Source organism: Danio rerio, chromosome 20 (assembly GCF_052040795.2).
Source record: "Danio rerio strain M-AB ecotype USA chromosome 20, GRCz13ab, whole genome shotgun sequence".
NCBI lineage: Eukaryota > Metazoa > Chordata > Actinopteri > Cypriniformes > Danionidae > Danio > Danio rerio.
This window is the reverse complement of record NC_141040.1, coordinates 12,924,768-12,947,673: the sequence shown is the minus strand read 5'-3', so window position 1 is coordinate 12,947,673 and position 22,906 is coordinate 12,924,768. Positions and strand designations below refer to the sequence as shown.

General features: G+C 44.2%; 1 protein-coding gene across 4 annotated transcripts in view; it reads right to left on the bottom strand.

The window, feature by feature from the left end:
- Positions 1-2,554: 2,554 nt before the first annotated feature.
- Positions 2,555-22,906, bottom strand: part of fam177a1b (family with sequence similarity 177 member A1b) — a 65,551-nt gene continuing 45,199 nt past the window's right edge. For 2 of the 4 annotated variants that reach the window (XR_015518022.1, XM_087297848.1), the window contains exon 5: positions 2,555-3,290. Coding sequence is in view for 3 of the 4 variants with exons in the window: in XM_087297848.1 (XP_087153974.1) it covers positions 3,087-3,290 (204 nt within the window). In the remaining variant the exon portion in view is untranslated. Of the gene's footprint in view, positions 3,291-19,188; positions 20,813-22,906 lie in introns of those variants that run through there. The other 2 variants (XM_087297849.1, XM_087297852.1) reach the window with 1 other exon arrangement.

Sequence of the window (22,906 nt, the reverse complement as noted above, 5' to 3'; positions counted from 1 at the left end):
TATCCCAAGCTGGCATGTTCGGCGACACCGTCTGTGAATTCACCCAGGAATTCGAGGCGGTGAGAGAGCAGTCTGATGGGTGATGTCTTATCGGCGGGTCCGTAAGCCCGCTCCGCCCGCCGTGCCATCCATACCTGCTTCTCGCCGAAGGCGCCCATCTACAAGAGCTGCACCGCCCCCGCACACGCCTCTGGCAAAGCGAGCGCGCCGAGCACCTAGGAAGCCCAGAACTCCGCTAAGTACGGCAACGGACCGTGAAGCGTCCCTGGGACAGGCCACCTGGAGAAGAGGGAACTTGCTCTTTCCCCGCTGGAGGGTGGGGCCCCATTTCCAACGGCACTTTTTACTGCCATGAAAACATCATGAAAGAGCACTTTTCCACTTCCCCGGATGTGACAGTCCGAAATCTGCCAGTCTGGGACGCTATGCTTTCTAGCTTGCAGACTCGGTGCGTTTCGCCAGTGGCTCACGAGCGCTGGGAGGACGGTCTCCTTTCTCCCACCCCTCGAGCCTCCCCTCCGGAGCTCAGGTGCGGAGTGAGGGCTCTGCCTGCCTGGTTAGCGCGGGCCAGCTCTTCTCGGTGGCTCATACGCACAATCCGACTCAGCTATGCGATCCAGTTCGCGAAACGTCCCCCTAAGTCACGGGTGTGTATTCACCAGGGTCAGCCCCCTGTCCGCCCCTGTCTTGCAAGAGGAGATTGCTGTCCTCCTGGCGAAGGATGCAATCGAGCCACTCCCTCCAGCCGAGATGGAGTGCAGTTTTTACAGCCCACACTTCATCATGCCCAAAAAGAGCGGTGGGTCACGGCCAATCCTAGATCTGCGTGTTTTGAACCACTGTCTGCACAAGCTGCCGTTCAGAATGCTCATGCAGAAGTGCATCCTTCGGTGCGTTCGTCCTCTGGGTTGGTCTGCAGCATTAGACCTGATGGACGCGTATTTCCATGTCTCCACTCTTCCTCGCCACCGTCAGTTTCTGCGGTTTGCGTTTGAAGGTCGAGCTTGGCAATACAAAGCCCTCCCCTTCGGGCTCTCTCTGTCTCCCCGGGTCCTCACCAAGCCCGCGGAGGGTGCCTTAGCGCCCCTTCGGCTCGCGGGCATCCGCATACTCAATTTTCTTGACGACTGGCTGATTTTTTCTCGGGCTGGAGCTGGACTCGGTCACCATGGCAGCGCGCCTCTCCGGAGAGCGCACTCAGCTGATGCTGTACTGTCTGAGAGAGCTCGACAGTAAAATAGTGGTCCCACTGAAACTATTTCAGAGGCTCCCGGTGGCATATGGCATCCGCAGCCGCTTCACACCGCTCGGATTACTCTATATGAGACCACTTCAGCACTGGCTTCATGATCGAGTCCCCAGACGCGCATGGCACGCGCGCGCACACCGAGTCTCTGTTACTGCGCTGTGTCGACGCGCCCTCAGCCCTTGGAGCAACCCCTAGTTCCTACAGGCCTGAGTGCCTCTAGGACAGGCGTCCAGTCTTGTTGTCGTTTCAACAGACGCTTCCAACATGGGCTGGGGGGCTGTGCGTTGCGGGCATGCGGCTGCGGACCAGTGGAAAGGTACCCAGTTGCATTGGCATATCGCCTGGAGCTGTTGGCAGTGTTCCTCGCTCTCCACCGTTTTTTTCCGGTGCTGGAGCGGCAACACGTGCTGGTCAGGACAGTGCGGCGGCGGCGGCGGCGTATATCAACCGTATGGGGGGTATGCTCTCTCGCCGCATGTCTCAGCTCGCCCACCGTCTGCTCCTCTGGAGTCATACGCGGCTGAAATCGCTGCACGCCATTGATATTCAGGCAAGCTCAACTGTGCAGTCGATGCACTCTCACGCCAGCCTTACGTCCTGGAGAATGGAGACTCCACCCCGAGTCTGTTCAGCTGATATGGGCGCGATTCGGGGAAGCCCAGATCAATCTGTTGCTTCCCCCGAGATCGCTCATTGCCAGTTGTTCTTTTCCTGACCGAGTGCTCTCGGCACGGATGCACTGGCTTACAGCTGGCCTCGGGGCATGCGCAAATACGCGTTTTCCCCCAGTGAGCCTGCTCGCGCAGTTACTGTGCAAGGTCAGGGAGGACGAGTAACAGGTTGCTGGTTGCGCCCCTCTGGCTCAACCGGACCTGGATGTCAGAGCTCTCCCTCCTCGCGATAACCCTCCCCTGTCAGTTCCCTTCGAGAGAGCACCTACTCTCTCAGGGACAGGGCACCATCTGGCACCCTCGCCAATCTTTGGAGTTCCTTAGATGCAAGGAAGACTTAGGTAACCTTCAATTGCGGTGGCTAATACCGTCACTCGGGCTAGAGCCCCCTCCCCGTGGGTAAGTGGGTTATGAAACCCTGGTTATATAAATAATTAAAATCTCTTTAATGTAAAATGGCTTCTTGAACATGGGGCTACATCATCATTGTAAAGATGTTGTTGAAAAGGGGCTAAGAATATACACTGAACTTTGAGGAAATAAGCTCAAGCATTATTAAGCACAATATTCAGAATTCAAGTACATTTCAGATCTAAATATTGTTATGCAGTCTAATAAAAAGTAATACTTAAAATACAATATTGTAGGTTTTTTTATTCATGTTTAACACAAAATGGTAAATAAAAAAAATTATATTTTTGTAAAATCAAGTAATTGTTCAGTACAAAACAATAGCATTACAAATATTGAGCATTAAAAGTATATTAAATAAAAAAAACCCTGAAAAATCAGTTTGAAGTATGTGTCTACTTATTAACGGTAAAAAATCCATTAAATACTTCATTACAGTATTATTAATAATAACAATAAATAAATACATACATAAATACATGTACAGAGTCAAATAAAAACATTTTTTAGTGTAATCTTGTTAGTGTATAGTGGCATATCTTGACAAATTCCTTTTTAGACTCGTCATTAGCACCATAATAAGTATATACAATATTCTTTCACTGGTCCACATTAAGTGCAAAAAGGGAGTCAAAGACAGAAGTAAACATTAAGACATATGAGATCTGTTTCAGAACCTGATTTGAAATAAGTGCAGTAATAATTAATAAAGACTGGTATTTAAACCACAGATTTATGGCAAACTACATCTGTGGTTAAGTGCAAGTAACAACAGCAGGGATCTGATCTGTGTCGTGTACTAGTGAGGACTGAAGGTGCACCTCATTGGTCACCTGTACTTCATGTCTGCTGGTCTCCGGTTGGTCAGTTTTAAGATCTTCGTCTTCATCGTTTCGCTGCTCTTTAAACAGATGCTCTGCCTCTTCAGAAAGATGAGTATCTTCATTTCTGTCCTCCTTCTGTTAACAAAATCAAACAACATTATTTAAATAACAATTCCCTTTTGTCCTTCCTGCTTTGCTACTGTTCGGACGTCTTTGCCGACTGCTCTGCTCCTTGCACTCTTGCTTTTATATTTTATACTCTAATTTTAACTTGGGCCTATCAGCACAGTGCTCAAACAACACAGCTTGAAGATCAACATCGAATCTATAAACTTTCTGAAATACAAATTTACCAACAAGAGTGGAATTATCGTCTAAACAATCCTCCCGCTACCAGCTACTTACATTCCTGAGATGGAAACACGGCTGTGAAAATGGCTCTGGATCATATTGATTTAGAATCTTCCAGCTGCACAAACTGCCACAAACTTCTACAAAAGATTGCAGTTCTTGGAAAAAAAAAGTTGCTTGCGATCAAACCAGAACTCCCAGATAACACAGGACCGCTTCATTGTGGAATCTCACAGCATACAGCCGGTGAGTCCTATAAATCTACTCCAGCTACTGTTTTGAGAACAGAAAAACAGAATGAAACTGTTGAGAATGAAACTTGTGGGGTCAGATAACAAAGGTCATACGCTGCTGCATTAGCGTGCTTTACCCCAAATACAGCACGGACTCAAATACAGGTTCAGAACAGATATGAAGTTTTCAGTAATATGGGTGAAGAATCCCCAAAATGTGATCAGACAGAGATCACATGACTCAGCAGCTAATTCTGCACGGAACAGAGGCACAAGGCCGACAAGACAGCGACATTCTGCTCCTATTAGAAGCATTTTAGCAATGAGACCAGCCATGTGTAAGTACATTTAGACTTGCTTTCAGTGTCTGTGTATGGTTCTAGCTGTAGTGTAGCTGCTTTTCAGCTGTTTGTGACGATTTTGTGACTCTCGAGGTGTGTCCAGCTGAATCCAATTAGCTAGTGCTCTGGGTGTCCAGCTGAACTCAATCAGCTAAGTTAGTGCTCTGGGGTGTATATAAGCAGCTATTCTCACCGCAGCAGCGGTCGTGACAGCCTCGTGTAAAGACTGCCTCGTGTGAAGACAGACGAGTGTAAAGACCATCGACTCTACCTGCGTGACTCCACCGAGCAAAGACACCGACAAAGCACTTGAGTACTGTACTTTTTTATTATTTTTCTTTATCCTTGCACTAGTTATTGTTTGTATTGCACTTTCATCATGTGTTTACTAATTCCTGTTGTTACTAACACTCGCAAAGCATGTAAGGTACGCTCTATGCGTAATCCTCACAACCTTCGTTCAATACAAGTATCTGCTATTTCACAATTCTCTCTCTCCCTGGGTGGGACGGGACTACTGATTTCCAGAGCATGGAAATTTACTCAGAGACCGTCCCTGACAAAGATCAGCTCCTTTGAATTCTACGCAGTCACCATTATCCACCCCTTCTACATAAATGTGGCTGTCATCTACCGCCCACCTGGTACATTAGGTCACTTCTTAGATGAACTGGATGTTCTTCTCTCATCTTTTTCTGATTATAACACTCCCTTGTTGGTGCTAGGTGACTTCAACATCCACATTGACAGACCACAAGGTAATGACTTCCTGACTCTGCTTGCCTCTTTTGACCTCAAAAGAGCACCTACTTCTGCTACTCACAAATCAGGTAATCAGCTGGACCTTATTTACACTCGACATTGTTTCGCTGACCAAACACTAGTAACTCCACTACACAAATCAGATCATTTCCTTCTGTCTCTCAACATCCACATTACTCCTGAACCACCACACACTCCTACACAAGTTGCCTTTCGCAAAAACCCAATAGACTATCCACCATTGTTTCAGACTCTCTTCCTCCACCTTGCAAAACTGTTACACTGGATACTAACAGTGCCAATGATACACTCTGCTCCACACTAGCATCATGTCTAGACAGACTATGTCCTCTTACATCCAGGCCAGCCCGTGCCAGTCCTCCTGCAACCTGGCTCTCTGATGTTCTCCGTGAGCATCGCTCAAAACTTCGGGCTGCAGAAAGAAATTGGCAAAAAACTAAAAATCCTGCACACCTCATAACATACCAAACTCTTCTGTCTTCTTTCTCGGCTGATGTTACTTCTGCAAAACAGTCATACTTCCATCAAAAAAATCAACCAATCCTTGCCTACTTTTTAAAACATTTTTCTCCCTCTTCTAGCCTCCTCCGCCACCCGCATCCTCCACAAAAACTACTGATGACTTTGCTACATTCTTTTACACCAAAACGGCAAAAATCAGTGCTCAATTTACTGCACCTACTACAAACAGGCAAGATACACCACCATCACCACACACGCTCACTGCTTTTTCTCAGCTCTCTGAGTCTGAGGTGACCAAACTTGTGCTATCTAGCCATGCAACCACCTGTCCGCTTGATCCCATTCCCACTCATCTATTTCAAGCCATTTCTCCTGCAGTCATACCAACACTGACTCACATAATCAACACATCTCTTGACTTTGGTTTATTCCCCACTTCATTTAAACAGGCTAGGGTAACCCCACTGTTATAGAAACCCAACCTCGATCAAACGCTACTTGAAAACTACAGACCGGTATCCCTGCTTCCATTCATGGCTAAGATTATGGAAAAAGTAGTGTTCAATCAAGTTCTAGACTTTCTCACTCAAAACAACCTCTTGGACAACTAGCAATCTGGCTTTAAGAAAGGCCACTCAACTGAGACTGCCCTGCTCTCGGTCGTGGAGGATCTCAGACTGGCTAAAGCAGACTCCAAATCATCAATCCTCATCTTGCTGGATTTGTCAGCTGCTTTTGACACTGTAAACCACCAGATCCTACTATCTACGCTTGAGTCACTAGCTGTTGCAGGCACGGTTATTCAGTGGTTCGGATCTTACCTCTCTAACAGGTCATTCAGGGTGTCTTGGAAAGGAGATGTGTCCAACCTACAGCCTCTAAACACTGGGGTACCACAGGGCTCTGTTCGTGGACCACTTCTCTTCTCCATCTACACAACATCGTTGGGATCAGTCATCCAGATGGATGGATTCTCCTACCACTGCTATGCTGATGATACCCAGCTATAGACTAAAAACTCAACTATTTTAGTCTCCACTTTCCTTACTAATATGCAACTACAAAAAAAAATTACTGATGCTTTCCTTCTTAGACTTTACACACCTGAAACTTGCCTACAGCACTTATTCATTGTTGCTCTTATAGTTATGTAAATTGCTTCCTTGTCCTAATTTGTAAGTCGCTTTGGATAAAAGCGTCTGCTAAATGACTAAATGTAAATGATCACAGCTGAGATAAGAACATTGATTGTTTGAGATTCAATAATTAAAAATTTTAGGAGCAGAGCTACTATGACTAACTGATACCCTCATGCAACAGTTTCTGCGGATTATCATCCATGTGGGGAAGAATGATCTTTAGAAGGAGCAGACAGAACTGCTAAAGACAGATTTCTGTGAGCTCTTGGAAACAGTAAAAAAGATTGAAAATTCAACCGTTCATCAGTGGACCACTCCCTGCAAGAGGGACAAATGTGTTTTTAAGGCTTCTTGGCCTAAATGTATGGCTGAAAGAAAACATGTAACAGGAAAGTACAGAATTTCATTGACAACTTCAATATCTTCTGGAACCAAAGACAACTGTTTACATCAGACGGCCTTCATCCAAACAAGCTTGGTGCAAAAGTGCTAAAGGACCACATCTATTTCTCCCTCCATCATCCATCAGCTGTGTATGCCACTGAACTCAACCCAAATGGCACACACACAACTAGAAAATGTCCGAATGACTACAGGACTTTAAATCAGCTCCTGAGTGTACTTGTGGCTGACGCATCCTACAAAGACAGCATCCAGATCACTGACAACGGACAAACTGCCGTCTGAGCCCTGCACACTAAGCTCAACACAGGCAGACTGTGATTCATCTGAACAGCATCAAGTCTCAGCATTCATTGATGATCTACAGGAAAACAGCCGGGTAAACATATCTCAGCAGCCAGAAACCCCAGAGACCCACAGCCTCTGTCACCAAACACTTTCTCATTGTCACCTTGCTCGCCTCTTTTGAATTTTTCAAAAAAGATGGAGGATCTGGTGTTTGCTGGAACTAAACTCTTAACACTGCACTGCAGCTAGCTCCCAGTTAGCAACCAAAAATCAGCAGGCCTCACACCCATCTATAAGCCCACCTTGCCCTACACCTAGGAGAGGCCTCAAGTTTTAAAAAACACTACTTCAACTGGTGAACTTGAAAACTGCTATTGATGTGTCTCGGGTGCCTGCTTAGATAACAGTGTCTTAATCAAATTTTTACAGAACAAACAGGAACCCAGTGTGCCTGTAGCTTTCTCTAACCAGATATGCGTTTTATTACGTAACAGAAAACCAAAGATTTCTTCAGGTCGTATAGCAAATCATTCAAATCTAGTGTCAATTAAATGTAAACCTGAGACTACTGTAGAGAAAACGGCTAAAACTGTTAAGTTAGCACTTTTAAACATCCATTCACTTAACAATAAGTCACTTTTAGTCAATTTTAGCAACACAAATTGCCTATATTTTATGCTTTTGAATGGAACTTGGCTAGATGACAGTTGTAGCGCAGCAGTTCTGAATGAAACAGCTCCTCTAAACTTTGATTTATGAGTGTTTGCAGAGTTATTTGTCTTTTGAATTTTTTGAGTATAGCACTAAAGGGTGCTCCATGCATTTTACTGATCATTATCTACAGACCACAAAAATTATTCTCCAACTTTTATTGGTGATTTTGCAGAGCTGTTATCAATAGTAACCTTTGAATTTGACTATTTTACGATCGCTGGAGATTTTATCTTTCACATTGATAACCCCGAACTCAATGCTGCAAAAGAACTGCTGACTGTTTTTAATATTTTTGATCTGACTCAGCAGGTTCAAGGACCCACACACAATCATGGGCACTCTCTTGATCTACTCATAACTACACATTTCATCGACTAATATTAAGGATGTTGCACTGAAAATTTGCATCTGATCATTTATGTATTTTCTTTGATATATTGATCAATCCAGCTATTAAAGACAGATCTGTCTCTGTCAGAAAGAGATGCGTAAATGAAAACACTAGTGAGCAGTTTATGAAGGCCATATCGCTAGCACCAAGCATATCTGCAGACTCTGTTGATTATCTACTTGATTTGTTTAACTCTAAAGTTAAGATAGATGACATTGCACCTAATAAAGTAAAGAAGATGACTGGCAGACAGAAAGCACTTCGGAGAAAATCTACAGAAATTCAAATGATGAAAAGACTGCAGAAACGCTGAGTGTATGTGGAGGATGACAAAACTAGTAGTCCATTTTAATATCTATAAAGACAGTCTTCATGCTTTTAATGTGGAACTAAACACTGCTTGGCAGACTTTCTTTTCAAGCCTTATAAACAGCAACGTAAATAATATTCATTGTATAAAATCCCTGATGAACTCTCATTTTGATTTACTGTGATTTACTGTGCAGCATCAAGACATTTCAATGGAAATCAACAGAGTCTTCGTCCTAGCAGGATTCTGAGAATTCCTGGACATCTGGATGACTTTGTACTGACTTCCCAGCCATGGCAGTTAGTTTCACCCACTTTGCAAGATGATTTGCAGCATAGGCATGTTAGTGAGATTATGTCTGATCCATATGTGGAATATGGAACTTCTACCTTATCTACTTCTCCCTATAGACTTGGTACTGAGACTACAAGGCTACGTAGAGTGGAAGAATGTGTTTGGAATGTACAGATGTCACTACTTCAATGTGTTCCTTTTGCTGCCATTCATACCGTGGCGACAGAGGTAATTGGTGCGCCAGCAGCTTTGGACTGCTGGGTGGCACTTTAACCACAGATATTCAGCTTTGCCTTTTCACAAAACTAAATAGACGGTTCTGTGTGTGTACCTTATGTAATGTGATGTGTTAATTTTAAATATAATTTTGTTTTAGTTTTCTTAGTAATAAACGTGCTCTTACACTTTACTGTATGAGTACAGTACAGAGAAAGAGGCACGCGGCACCAGCATGCAGAGAAAGAAAAAAATCTGCTTATTTAAAAAAGCACTTTATGTGCACAATAATAATATTAATACTAATAATACTAATAATACTAATAATAATATTTAGCTAATATATCCATAATGCCAGGATGTGTGGTGCGTTGACTGGATATCTAGGTCAAAAGCAAAATTGTTACCTGTTGCATGGCATAGCCTATAGTGTGGAAAACTATAATTAAATGCTTTTAATTATAATTCTATAACTATATATTCGCTTTTATTAAATGCTTCTCAACGCCTGCATTTCTGTTGTACGACTAAAAATCTGCAGCAAAAAGGTTATGTCAATACGCACACACATTTGGGTAGAATGAGATAGAGGAGATATGCCATTCTGAAATATTTAACACTGCTATGTCAAATGATGTTTTTTTTCTCCTAAAGCCAATGCGAATTGCTGTGGCGGGAGAGCAACATATATTGTATTGATTGATTTGCTCTGAAACACTTAAAGGTTGTTTTTTTTACTATAACCGAATTTGCACCACCCCTTAATTATTTTCTAAAATAAAATGGACTTATCTATTAAGTTTCATATAGCCTAGGGAAAAATATTTTTCAAGTCTTTCTGAGCATTTGGGCTGAATGTTTGATGGCATCAACTGAAATAGGATGTTATATAATACGTTTGACAGAGTTATTACCGGAATCATTCGAGGTTACAGAAGTAACCCTTCGTTCCCCGAGGAGGGGAACGGAAGTGCTATTAAGTGGATTTGATCTTTGTGAAAATCCACAAAATGGGAGGATTCGGTTCAGAAGCCGCTTGTCTGAAAGAGTATTGAACAGGCCAATGAATGCAATGAATTGGCAGCGTAAGCTTGCACAGGTGTGCTTCATTGCCAATTATCCCAGCATATAAGCACACCTGGAGCGAGCAAACGCCATCCTTTTAAGCTGAAGAGACTTTCAAACAGCTAAACACCTCGGGGAATGAAGGGTTACTTCTGTAACCTCGAACGTTCCCCTTCGGTTCGGGAACTTCAGTGCTATTAAGTGGATTTGATCTTTGTGAAAATCCACGAAATCGGAGAACTATGGAAAGCGCCATAATGACTGCACCTTACCAACGCCCCCGATGAGGGGATAGTCAAGCAAGCGTGACGCACCCACATCATGGGAGGCGCGGTCCTCCAACGCAGGGGCGGACTTGCCATCTGGCAGACCGGGCACTTTCCCGTTGGGCCGACGTACTTTTTGATCGTCTTATGATCTGATCGACCCAAAAATGGCTTAGCAGGCTATCGTTTTTTTCTGCCTAATTGATTGACGCTGCTGTGATATGTGACTCTCTGAAAGTAGATGCTTTTTTCCCGGACAGACAGACCGGGCCGGCCCATGTGACACTCTGCAGCCCATTGGCTCTTTTCGGTATTGACATTGGGCTGGCCCAATCACAAACTCCTATTTTGGACTCCGTGTGAGCGTGCGTCGTCTGTGTGTATTTGTCAAAAAAGTCGAGAGTCAGAGAGAAGAAACGCAAGGGAGGCGCAGAGAAATCGCGGGAAATACACCGGTGTTTCATTTAGCGATTCTGAAAAGTTCTCCGTTCATTCTAGTACACGTCTAAAATGTAAATCACGTGACCACACACTCTGCCAAGAGCTGCAGCCAGTGGGTTTCCCTGGGTTTCAGACCACCGCGGGTGAGCATAAACCCCAGGTGAGAATATAGTGCATGTCAGACAGTTCATCTGCTGGATGATCTCATCTCACTATAGTTGTTAAACGTGATATTATATTCATCTTGTTGTCTCTATCTAACAATTCTTATGTGTTTTGAATCACTTGTTCTCAGTTAACTGTTTTGGCTGAGTGCAAAGATAAGCTTATATATATTACATACACTGATTCTGCACATTGACTGATTGCTTACCTTTATCGTTTAAATTTAATGTACGTTATATTGTTATAATGGCCATTATTGGTTATTAAAACTGATATTCTGCAAAAGAGACAGGGTAAAGTTCATTCTTTTCAATGGAAAAGAAAGGAGACAGTTATATTTAAGCCCTGTTTTGTTTTAAATATGCAGAGTGAAGATGATTCTCATATAAATATATAGCTACACGAGGCTGTTTGGTGTCTGTTAATCATAATATCAAAATGAAACAAATTTTACTTATATTATGTCTTTATTGTTTAGATAGTGAAACAGCAAGCAGGATGAGGTGAAAGAGGTTAAAATGTAACACTGTTCCCTCTGAAGATTTACCCATGCATTATTAGCTGGCAGTTTTTGTTGTCTTTATTATTGAATATAGGCTGAGTGAATAGTGTATCGAATAAGCTAAATTGGCTGGAGTGTATGAGTGTGTGTGTGTATGGGTGATTTCCAATATTGGGTTGTGGCTGGAAAGGCATCTGCTGCATAAAACATGCTGGAATAGTTGGCAGTTCATTCCACTGCGGCAACCCCTGATAAATAAGGGACTTATGCGAAGAAAAATCAATGAATGAATAGTGTATTTTTTAGAACTCAACAAATATCTTTATGGACAGTAAACAGAAATTAAATTTAGATTAAAGTTTGTACTTATTTATTTATTTCACATATATGGCTTTTGTGTTTTATAGAATATGAGTTGATAAAAATATTGGACGTGCATAAATAGATAGCATTTTGATTGAATTTAGTGAGCCGCTCTGGCCCAAAATGCCAGGGCCGATTTTTTTGCCCCAGTCCAGCCCTGCTCCAACGTGTCCCTGGCCCTAATTTATCCTACTTCAACAGAAGTCTTACGGATTTAGATATATTTTTTGGGAAGTCGTGAGCATCTAGATAATTCTAGGAAATACGACAGTACGTTGGGAAGTGTGCAATCCCGATAGGGAGGACGCTGCGGAGGCCATCTGTTACCCAAGGGTGGATAGATGGCAGAATTTACATATGGACTAGCCATAAAAAGGGGGAGTACGCATAGCAGAGAGTGGTTAGCGGAGAGGGAAGACACGGGTCCGCCCAGGGGGGGACTTAACCGTGGCGGAATAAGCATATGGGATCGCCTAGTGGGGATCACGCATAGAAGGCACCTATACACAAAACGCGGGCTGACCAGCGGGCAGACCAACAATGTAGTGGGCCAGCAGGTGACTCCTCTGCTGAGTCAGTGCTGGGGGCCACGGAGGAATCTGCAGGGCTCACCTGACGGGGAACTTTATTGACAGATAAAAAGGCGCACGTACCTCCGTGTTAGGGAGAATGGCGCAGCAAGCGTGTTTCAACACCCTACTGAATTGTTTCCTCAATCACCAAGGGTTACCTAATACCCTTGAGGAAACCGGCTCCACTCGCAGATTGTAAAACTTTGCAAATGTGTTGGGTGTCACCCAGCCCGCAGCTTTACAGATGTCTGTTAGAGAGGCGGCGCATGCGCGCGCTCGAGAGGATGCGAAGCTCCGAGTGGAGTGCGCACACACTCTCGGGGGACGCGGCTCACCTCGGCTGCGAGGGCGAGATCCTAAGAGGGCATGAGAGGGGGCGGGGTGGATTAATTCGCTTAGCGCCCCTGAGGAACCGGATGATGAGGTTATGCGTTCCCACGGTGCTGCCAGCCAGCGCGTCATGAAAGCGGAGATGGCAGCCACGTAACCTTGAGTGTGGAGGGCGACAGCCTGCTCTCCAGCTTCACTCGGCGTAAAGAAAGCACAACACTGATCTGGCAATTTACGGGGATCTTCTCTGCGAGAGAGGGAGAGAGAGGGAGGGGGCTCTAGCCCGAGTGACGGTATTAGCCACCGCAGTCGGAGGTTACCCAAGTCTTCCTCGCGTCTATGGACCTCCAAAGATCGGCGAGGGTGCCAGATGGTGCCCTGTCCCTGAGAGAGTAGGTGCTCTCTCGAAGGGAACTGCCAGGGGAGGGCTATCGCGAAGGAGAGCTCTGACATCCAGGTCCGGTTGAGCCAGAGGGGCGCAACCAGCAACCTGTTCCTCATCCTCCATGACTCTGCACAGTAACTGCGCGAGCAGGCTCACTGGGGGAAACGCGTATTTGCGCATGCCCTGAGGCCAGCTATAAGCCAGTGCATCCGTGCCGAGAGCACTCGGTCAGAGATAGAACAACTGGCAATGAGCGATCTCGGGGGAAGCAACAGATCGATCTGGGCTTCCCCGAATCGCGCCCATATCAGCTGAACAGACTCGGGGTGGAGTCTCCATTCTCCAGGACGTAAGGCTGCCGTGAGAGCGCATCTGCATGGTTGAGCTTGCCTGAATATGAATGGCGTGCAGCGATTTCAGCCGCGGATGACTCCAGAGGAGCAGACGGCGGGCGAGCTGTGACATGCGGCGAGAGCGCATACCCCCCATACGGTTGATATACGCCACCGCCGCCGTACTGTCCGTCCTGACCAGCACGTGTTGCCGCTCCAGCACCGGAAAAAAATGGTGGAGAGCGAGGAACACAGCTCCAGGCGATTTGCCAATGCAACTGGGTACCTTTTCACAGGTCCGCAGCCGCATGCCCACAACGCACAGCCCCCTAGCCCGTGTTGGAAGCGTTTGTTGAAACGACAAGACTGGACGCCTGTCCTAGAGACACCCAGGCCTGTAGGAACGAGGGGTCGCTCCAAGGGCTGAGGGCGCGGCGACACAGCGCAGTATCAAAGACTCGGTGTGCGCGCGCGTGCCATGCGTGTCTGGGGACTTGATCGTGAAGCCAGTGCTGAAGTGGTCTCATATAGAGTAATTAGAGCGGCATTAATCGGCTGCGGATGCCATATGCCCCAGGAGCCTCTGAAATAGTTTCAGTGGGACCACTATTTTACTATCAAGCTCTCTCAGACAGTACAGCATCAGCTGAGCGCGCTCTCCGGAGACTCTCTCATGGTGACCGAGTCCAGCTCCAGCCCGAGAGAAGAGATCCTCTGCACGGGGGCGAGTTTGCTCTTTTCTCGGTTGACCTGAAACCCCAACAGGTGGTTGTGCCGAAGCACTTTGTCTCTGTGCATAATCAATTGCTCCGAGAGAGGGCAAAAATCAGCCAGTCGTCAAGAAAATTGAGTATGCAGATGCCCGCGAGCCGAAGGGGTGCTAAGGCACCCTCCGCGGGCTTGGTGAGGACCCGCGGAGACAGAGAGAGCCCGAAGGGGAGGGCTTTGTATTGCCAAGCTCTACCTTCAAATGAAAACCGCAGAAACTGGCGGTGGCGAGGAAGAGTGGAGACATGGATATACCCGTCCATCAGGTCTAATGCTGCAGACCAACCCGGAGGATGCGCTTCTGCGTGAGCATTCTGAACGGCAGCTTGTGCAGACAGGGGATCTAGGATTGGCCGTGACCCACCGCTCTTTTTGGGCTTGATGAAGTGTGGGCTGTAAAACCCGCTCTCCATATCGGCTGGAGGGAGCGGCTCGATTGCATCCTTTGCCAGGAGGACAGCAATCTCCTCTCGCAAGACAGGGGAGGACAGGGGGCTGACCATGGTGAATACACACCCGTGAATTGGGGGGCCGTTTCGCGAACTGGATCGCATAGCCGAGTCTGATTGTGCGTATGAGCCAACGCGAAGAGCTGGCCCGCGCTAACCAGGCAGGCAGAGCTCTCGCTAATGGACTCATTGCTACAATCGCTGACGTACCAGCAGTGGGGCAGCACGGAGTGGGTGTGCTCATCCGGGAAGCGCGCGAGTCCGAATCTGCAAGCTAGAAAGCATAGCATCCCAGACTGGCAGATTTCAGGCTGTCTCATCCGGGGAGGTGGAAAAGTGCTCTTTCATGATGTTTTCATGGCAGTAAAAAGTGCCGTTGGAAATGGGGCCCCGCCCTCCAGCGGGGAAAGAGCAAGTTCCCTCTTCTCCAGATGGCCTGTCCCAGGGACGCTTCGCGGTCCGTTGCCGGACTTAGCGGCGTTCTGGGCAGGGAGGGCTGCCTGCTTCCGAGGTGCCCGACGTGCTCGCTTCGCCAGAGGCGTGTGCGGGGGCGGAGCAGCTCTTGTAGGCGGGCGCCTTCGGCGAGGAGCAGGTATGAATGGCACGGCGGGCGGAGCGGGCTAGGGACCGCCGATAAGACATCACCCATCAACTGCTCTCTCACCGCCTTGAATTCCTGGGTGAATTCACAGACGGTGTCGCCGAACATGGCTTGGGATATGGGGAAGTCAAGAAAGCGGACTTTGTCGACTTCGCGCATGACAGCCAGGAGTGGCACTCCTGGATTACTAATGTGGACATCGTCCTCCCCAACTTACAGGCTTTGGATGGGAGACGAGGCGGACCCCGCCAACAAGAGGCGCCGCGCGGATTGACCGCCACGTACCCCCTGGCTGTTCCACCGTCAAAAGTGGTGAGGGTGGAGGGACACGCAGCACGAGCAGAGAAAAGTGCTCTTAAAGATCACGTGAGCCTACTGTGCACCTCCGGGAAGAAGGGAATGCCCCTCTAGTCGGTCCGGCCGCGGAGCTGGTGGATAAACCATCTCCAAACCACGGCCGAAGCAGCCCTGGAAAGCACGGCTAACATGTCCGTTTCAGGATCCCTAGTGACAGCGCTCACCTGCCCGGAGGGGGCGAGCGGGTCTGGATCATCATCGGACAATGAAAGCCCACCCTCCGATGCCGCGGTGGACGTCTGGTCTCCGGTGTCATCGGGCGTAAGGGCTACCATCTGTTAGACGGATCGCTTCCCCCGCCTGAAGCTTGGATGGAGCGCTTAGAGGAGCGGGAGGTCTGCGGGCCCGTGGGCGACGGATTATCTCTCGCTGAAACCCTCAGATCTGCCCGAGTGCCCGCTGCAGAGCAGGGGACAACTGGGGTGGTTCGCCCCTTTGCAAAGGCTAGCCGCGATCTTTACTGCGCAACAGTCATAGCATCGCAATGACAACATGAACTGCCAGCGAGCACCGCATTAACATGCTGGACCCCCCAGGCATGTAACGCAGTGCCCGTGCCCATCATCCGAGGACAGGAAACCACCACATCCAGAAACGCACAGTCGGAGCGCCGTCCTGAAAAGGACGAGCTGCATGACTGTGTTGCTCTTTCTGTGAAGATTGCAACTTTATACGCACCGCTCTGGAGGACCGGACCCAAAGAACGCCAGGCAAGGGAGAAACCCAGCTCAACCATCTGCAGCCGCGTGTACACACTCTGGACCTTGAGAATGCTCTCGTTCGCTTAGAATCGCTGGTCACAGCAGGAGTAACCCTCATCGACTCGATCAGAAAGTCTCTGAAGCGAAAAGGATGGCGTTTGCTCGCTCCAGGTGTGCTTATATGCTGGGATAATTGGCAATGAAGATAACCTGTGCAAGCTTATGCTGCCAATTCATTGCATTCATTGGCCCGTTCAATACTCTTTCAGACAAGCGGCTTCTGAACCGAATCCTCCCATTTCGTGGATTTTCACAAAGATCAAATCCACTTAATAGCACTGAAGTTCCCCAACCGAAGGGGAACATTGTGTTGCTGTTGGTTGAATAAACGAATATAATGAATGAAAATACATTGGCTTATGTATATAGACATTTAATGTAGCTAATTCGGTGCAGTAATGTGTAATTTGTTTGCTTCGCTTGTCATCATTTTAATAGTTTCTTGATGGTGCAATGGTGTGCTTTATCTGTGTAATTCTGATGCGACATTCAATCTTCTTTCCGCTAAACTCGCACTGTCCTCTGTCCTAAGATGTAAATGGGCTACAGTTCTCTCTGCAACTTTCAGGTTTGAGGTGGGGGAAGTGGACAGAAGCAATTCCAATGTATCATCTCTGAAATAATATTAAAAAAGGCTGCTTGTGCAGCATCTGTTTGTAAAGATTATTACCTTATGTTAATTATTATTATTATTCATTCATTCAATCATTCATTCATTCATAGATTTTCTTTACAGCTTAGTCCCTTTATTAATCTGTGGTCGCCACAGCAGAATGAACCGCCAACTTATCCAGCATATGTTTTATGCAGTGGATGCCCTTCCAGCTGCAACCCATCACTGGGAAATGTTTTAATTATTACTTGAGCCACATTAGTTATAATGTAAAATGCCATAACGATGCTTTATCTGCGTGATTCTGATTTGACATTCTTTATTCCGCTAAACTCGAACTGTCCTGAGTTGTAAATGGGCTATAACCCTATTGAGACTTTAAGGCATCAATGTGTTCTCTCTGCTACTTTCAGGTTTGAGGTGGGGGAAGTGGGCAGAGGCAATTGATATGTAGCCTATCATCTGTAAAATAATAATAAAAAGGCCGCTTGCGCGGCATCTTTGTGTAAAGATTATTACCTTATTTTTATTTTATTATGCATTCATACATTTCTTCATTTTCTTTTCGGCTTAGTCCCTTCATTAATCTGTGTTCGCCACAGCGGAATAAATCGTCAACTTATCCAGCATATGTTTTACGCAGCGGATGCCTTTCCATCTGCAATCCATCACTAGGAAATATTAGTAGTAGTAGTAGTATTATTATTGATGTTGTTAGATTATTTTCTGTAGCAACCCTTGTAATCCATGCAGTGTTTTTTCCATTAAAGCACAATGATGCCCATTAACACCTGACAGACAAGCATTTGGTTATGAGATGGGGAAAGGGGTATGTTGCCACTCTCAATTATTTTCACAAACATAGATACACAAAATCCAAAACTTTGGCATAGGACGGATGGCATAACCGTAGCAAAACCTGTGCATTTTAAAACAAATTCGTAGTAGTGTAAATGGGGCCGTATAAAAATGTATGTTTCCATGCGCAGCAACTTTTCCACGTGGCCATAAAGCCTCACCCGACAGTTATTTTCAAATATGCACAACGCGATCCAAAACAAAAGACATGCTGTCCCCGTCATCCTTCCAGACAACTTCGCTTTAAACTGTATTGAGGTCCCATTTACACTGATAATTAAAAATTATTGGAGGGGAATAAAATCAATATTTAAAATCTCTGTACATAACAGAAATATAAACAATGATAATGAAACAATAATAGTGTATTTGTATTATAGTGGCGGAAATATATTTTTGGACAGACCTTGTCAAAAGTGAGCGGGCACTTTAACTAATAAAAAATATAGCACTTCAATATATAGCACACAGCAGTTTTATATCAAACGTTGATTATATAAAATATACTAGGCTACATTTTGATAGTAAAATAATTAAACGATGGCTGTTATTTCTTTCAGTAGGCCTATTCAAACAGTCTTATTTCACACGCAAGGTGACTGAAATTGAAATTAAAATACAAAAAATACTGAGCCATCACTACAAGTAGAAAAATAAAATAAAATTATATTTTAAAGGAGAACATGGTTGTTTCTAAAAAAAAAAAAAAAACTGAACTAAAGCTAAATTATATAAAAATAAACATGTGCGACTCAATTTGTTTAATTTGCAGAACTTAATTTATTGTTTATTATACCTTTAGTGATGTGCTTGAGGTAGGTCAATTTATTTTTATGCTTTTGATGAAGCAGCATTCAACTTAAGCTCTTTACACTATGCGCCAGACCATTTCTCAGTGTTTCGCTGCAATTTCTTTAAATAAAGAATTTTTTATATATATTATTTTATATATTATTTTTTATTTTTTATAATATTATTTTATAATATTATTATTTTTCATTATTTGTTTATTATTATGTACAGTAATTGAGATATAAAATGAGATAGTAAAGTATAATCAACAACAAAAATGTTAATAAAAACATAAATGAAAACATTTACATTTACATTTAGTCATTTAGCAGACGCTTTTATCCAAAGCGACTTACAAATGAGGACAAGGAAGCAATTTACACAACTATAAGAGCAACAATGAATAAGTGCTATAGGCAAGTTTCAGGTCTGTAAAGTCTAAGAAGTATTAGTAGTATTAGTATTTTTTTTTTTTTTTTTTTTGGGTACAGTTAGTGTGATATTCAGAGAGGCAATTGCAGATTAGGAAGTGAAGTGGAGACTAAATAGTTGAGTTTTTAGTCGTTTCTTGAAAACATAAATAAAAAAGCTTATTTAATAACTGTCTTAGTTCTATCAAAATAGCAAACACTGAACATCTCTATATTTAGGCTAAAAGACTGCTTTATTTATTTATTTAGGCCTACTTATTTGTACTGAATGTTTGTACAGTAGCTAATTTACTGTAAACACCCTTTTTTCTGCTGTAAAGTTGGCCATTCTAACAGTGGGCTCAATTGAAATTTGCCAGGAGCGGCCAGGACTAGCGGAATTTCAGATGAATTGCAGTTTTAGTTACTTCCGTATTGGCTTCCTGAGGAAGAGCGGGAGGTTGCCGCTTGGTACCGAGCTGCACCCAGCAATCCATCGGTTCATGTACCTTCTATGACTACTGTGCCAAGCAATGCTGTAAATACTAATTATGTGGACACTCTTTATTTGATGCCTCGTTTCTTAGAGCCTCTTCCACTGCGATCTGTACACTATTCAGATCAATAAACTGGGAGATATCTGCCTGACAGACCCCCAGAATCCATATCTCAGCAACCGTCATATGCAGCACCATTCTATTCTAATTGTACAGCCAGCAGTTCAAGTTCCAAGTATAATGGAAATGGCTATCGCTTCCTCATATGGAATACCTAAACCTAAGCTCATCAATTTCACCACTGGAAAGGAAAGTGATTTTGCGCTTCTTAAGAAGGGACTTAATAGTTTACTTGGCCACCACCTTCATCTGACAGAGGACTATAAATTTCAAGTGCTACTTAGGGGTGTGACGATAACCGCCATAATAAGATCTCAACCGTGGTGATGTGGTTATTACAGTCATCACCGCCCATTTTTTGTTTATTATTTATTTTTGCTAGTGAATTTTTCAGGATTGTATAGAAAAACAGAATAAACTAAATAAAAATAATAAAAGACCTAAATATTTCCATTTAAACAGTTGGCAACTTGTCATAACTTTTCTGTGCAACAGAATGCGGCTTAGAGAAGCCTTTACGATTAATTAACTTTGACGAATTAAAGCGCAGTTAAGTTAAATAAGCTAATCGTTGCATCCCTATTAATGATATCAGTGCATTGTACAAAAGGCATTTCCTAAAAAAACATATCCAAATGTATTCGGCTGTCCGCAACACTCGCTTATGGTGACTCGCGCTCTGTGCAGCCTCTGCAGCTCGCGCTGTATTAAACAGACGCACGTCACTTCATTACTATAGCGGCCGTTTTTCGACTGAAGTAAATTTATTTTCGATGTCTTGGTCACAGTATTTGGAAAGCCAGAACAAACAGCCTCGGGGGCCGGGTTCGGCCCGCGGGCCGCCAATTGAATAGCCCTGCAGAGCATTAATTATAAATCCTTTTTTTCCCGTGGAGCGAAACAAACTCTACACAGTTGTGTAGCGGATGGGGACGCACATAAATATACAGTTCATATATTTTTGTCGGAAGAAAAATATTTTTGCACAATTTGTATCTTAATTTTTGTCTGTTAGTGATCTACAAAATAAACAAAATAACGAATAACCTTTAAGATGAGGCGATGTGCCTCCAGGTCCGCTATATGCTGCAACCAAAACACAAACATTGCTTGCTAAATACAATTATAATATAAATAAAATAAAAGTGAAATATTTAGTTTCGAATAATGTATCTTTGTAAACTGTATGATCATAATGAATTGAGCAGCCTATATCATAACTGTTTAAGACAAACATTCATTGATCAGTGTTACCACCTCAAATGTCTAGGGCTGAGGTTGAACATAAATGGTAAAGAAAAAAAAATAAATAGTTGGCAGGTTATGATTAAATGGCCTTAAAGGTTATTTTATTGTGAGGAGGAGGAAAAGATTGTATTTACAAGAAAACAAAGTAATGAAGCGCAAAAAATTGCTTCAGGGCTGAGCAAAGCCAAATCAATAAACAAAATATTAGCTAACTCCACCTAGAAGACAATTAACCTAATGAGCCAAAAGACCTGCTGAACATATATTACAAAAACTACCCTTAGCCTACTCCTTAACTAAATCAAAAACAGGAGAAAGTGTTAGTTCAAAGTAAATGGGACTTAGCATCTACGGTGCTCAGCTCACAGCTTTTTATAGGTGTGTAACAGTCACAACAAGGAGGGGAGTAGAAAAATGTGAAGAGCACCTTAAAATTCACAATTTATGAACAACAAGAAAAGCACTACAACAGGTTTTCAACAAGAACGCCACATTCTTTGAAAGCTCCCTGTTTCAGACTCTCCCCCGCGATATGACTCAATCGGTCTCTTTTTCGAAAGATGCTGCGTTTTCTGAGCACCAACTACAGTTCACGCACACAGCACGTCCGATTAGGTTTATTGGGGTTACCTACAATGGATTAATCCTTAACGTCCCTGCTATGTAGTGTATATATATATATATATATATATATATATATATATATATATATATATATATATATATATATATGCACGGTTAACCGACTTACCACTTGATTTCTAGCTTTATCAACGCGGCACTTGATTTCTAGCTTCATCATCACAGCCCTAGTGCTACTTGATCATCTCAAATTGCCAGCTGCCTTCCAAATAGCTAAACGATATTTGTATGATCCCATGCCTAGTCGAGCTATGCAAGCATTAAAGCAGCAATATGGCCAGTACTGACAACTGGTACAGGGAGAAATTTGTAACACCCTCCGTACACCTTCCCTGAGACCAGGCAACACTCAAGGTTTTGAGGATTTTGCTTTATCTGTTAGCACTCTTGTTGGTCTCCTAAATACATTGGAGGGGTCATCCAGAGTCGAGCTTCTGTGTGGTTCCCACGATGATAGATTGCTCACTAAGCTACCACCTTCTTATAGAGATAGCTTTGTGGAGTACTGTATGTCCAAAGGCATTCTCCAAAATGGGTCTGACAGAACATACACTCTTCCCCAGTTTGCAGAGTGGCTGGAGAACAAATCACAAGCACTGCAGATATCGAGGCGACCAGCTGAGCTGTACAGTACAGATAAACCCCATATTGATACCAGAGAGCAGAAACCTGCAGCTACCAAAGGTGAATTCCACAATCTACTATGGCATAGATCACGCTACTGCAGGTCCCTTCACCTCATCTAACTCATTGTTCCAGACAAACAAAGAACAGACCAAGGTTGAGAAACGTGAGGGTTTTAAGCCATATTGCCCCTTCTGCAAAAGTCAGGAGCATTACCTCAATTCCTATTCTGAATTCATCAAATTAAATGCTGCCCAAAGAATTGCATGGATAAAATACAATAACCAATGTTGGAAGTGTGGTAGAGAGCATGAGCCTGCAAAATGTACTCTGAAAAAACCCTGTTCTAGTTGTGGTGAGCAGCACTTAACAGTTCTACACGATACTGCATCCAGCATCAACAAGAGTGTATCCGTCAATACGGTACCCTGCACGGTCTGCCTAGATCAAATTACTAACTCTGGCAGAGTCATGTTGAAAGTGGTTAAGATCAGATTACATACCAAAGGTAGAGTTCTGGACACATGCTATTATGGACGATGGATCAGAAAGGACCATCATACTGACCACAGCAGTACATTACTTTAATCTGGAAGAGACAGATGAATCACTCGCCCTTAGAACAATCAGACAAGAAGTTGTCGAATTTTACAGCAGAAGATCTGA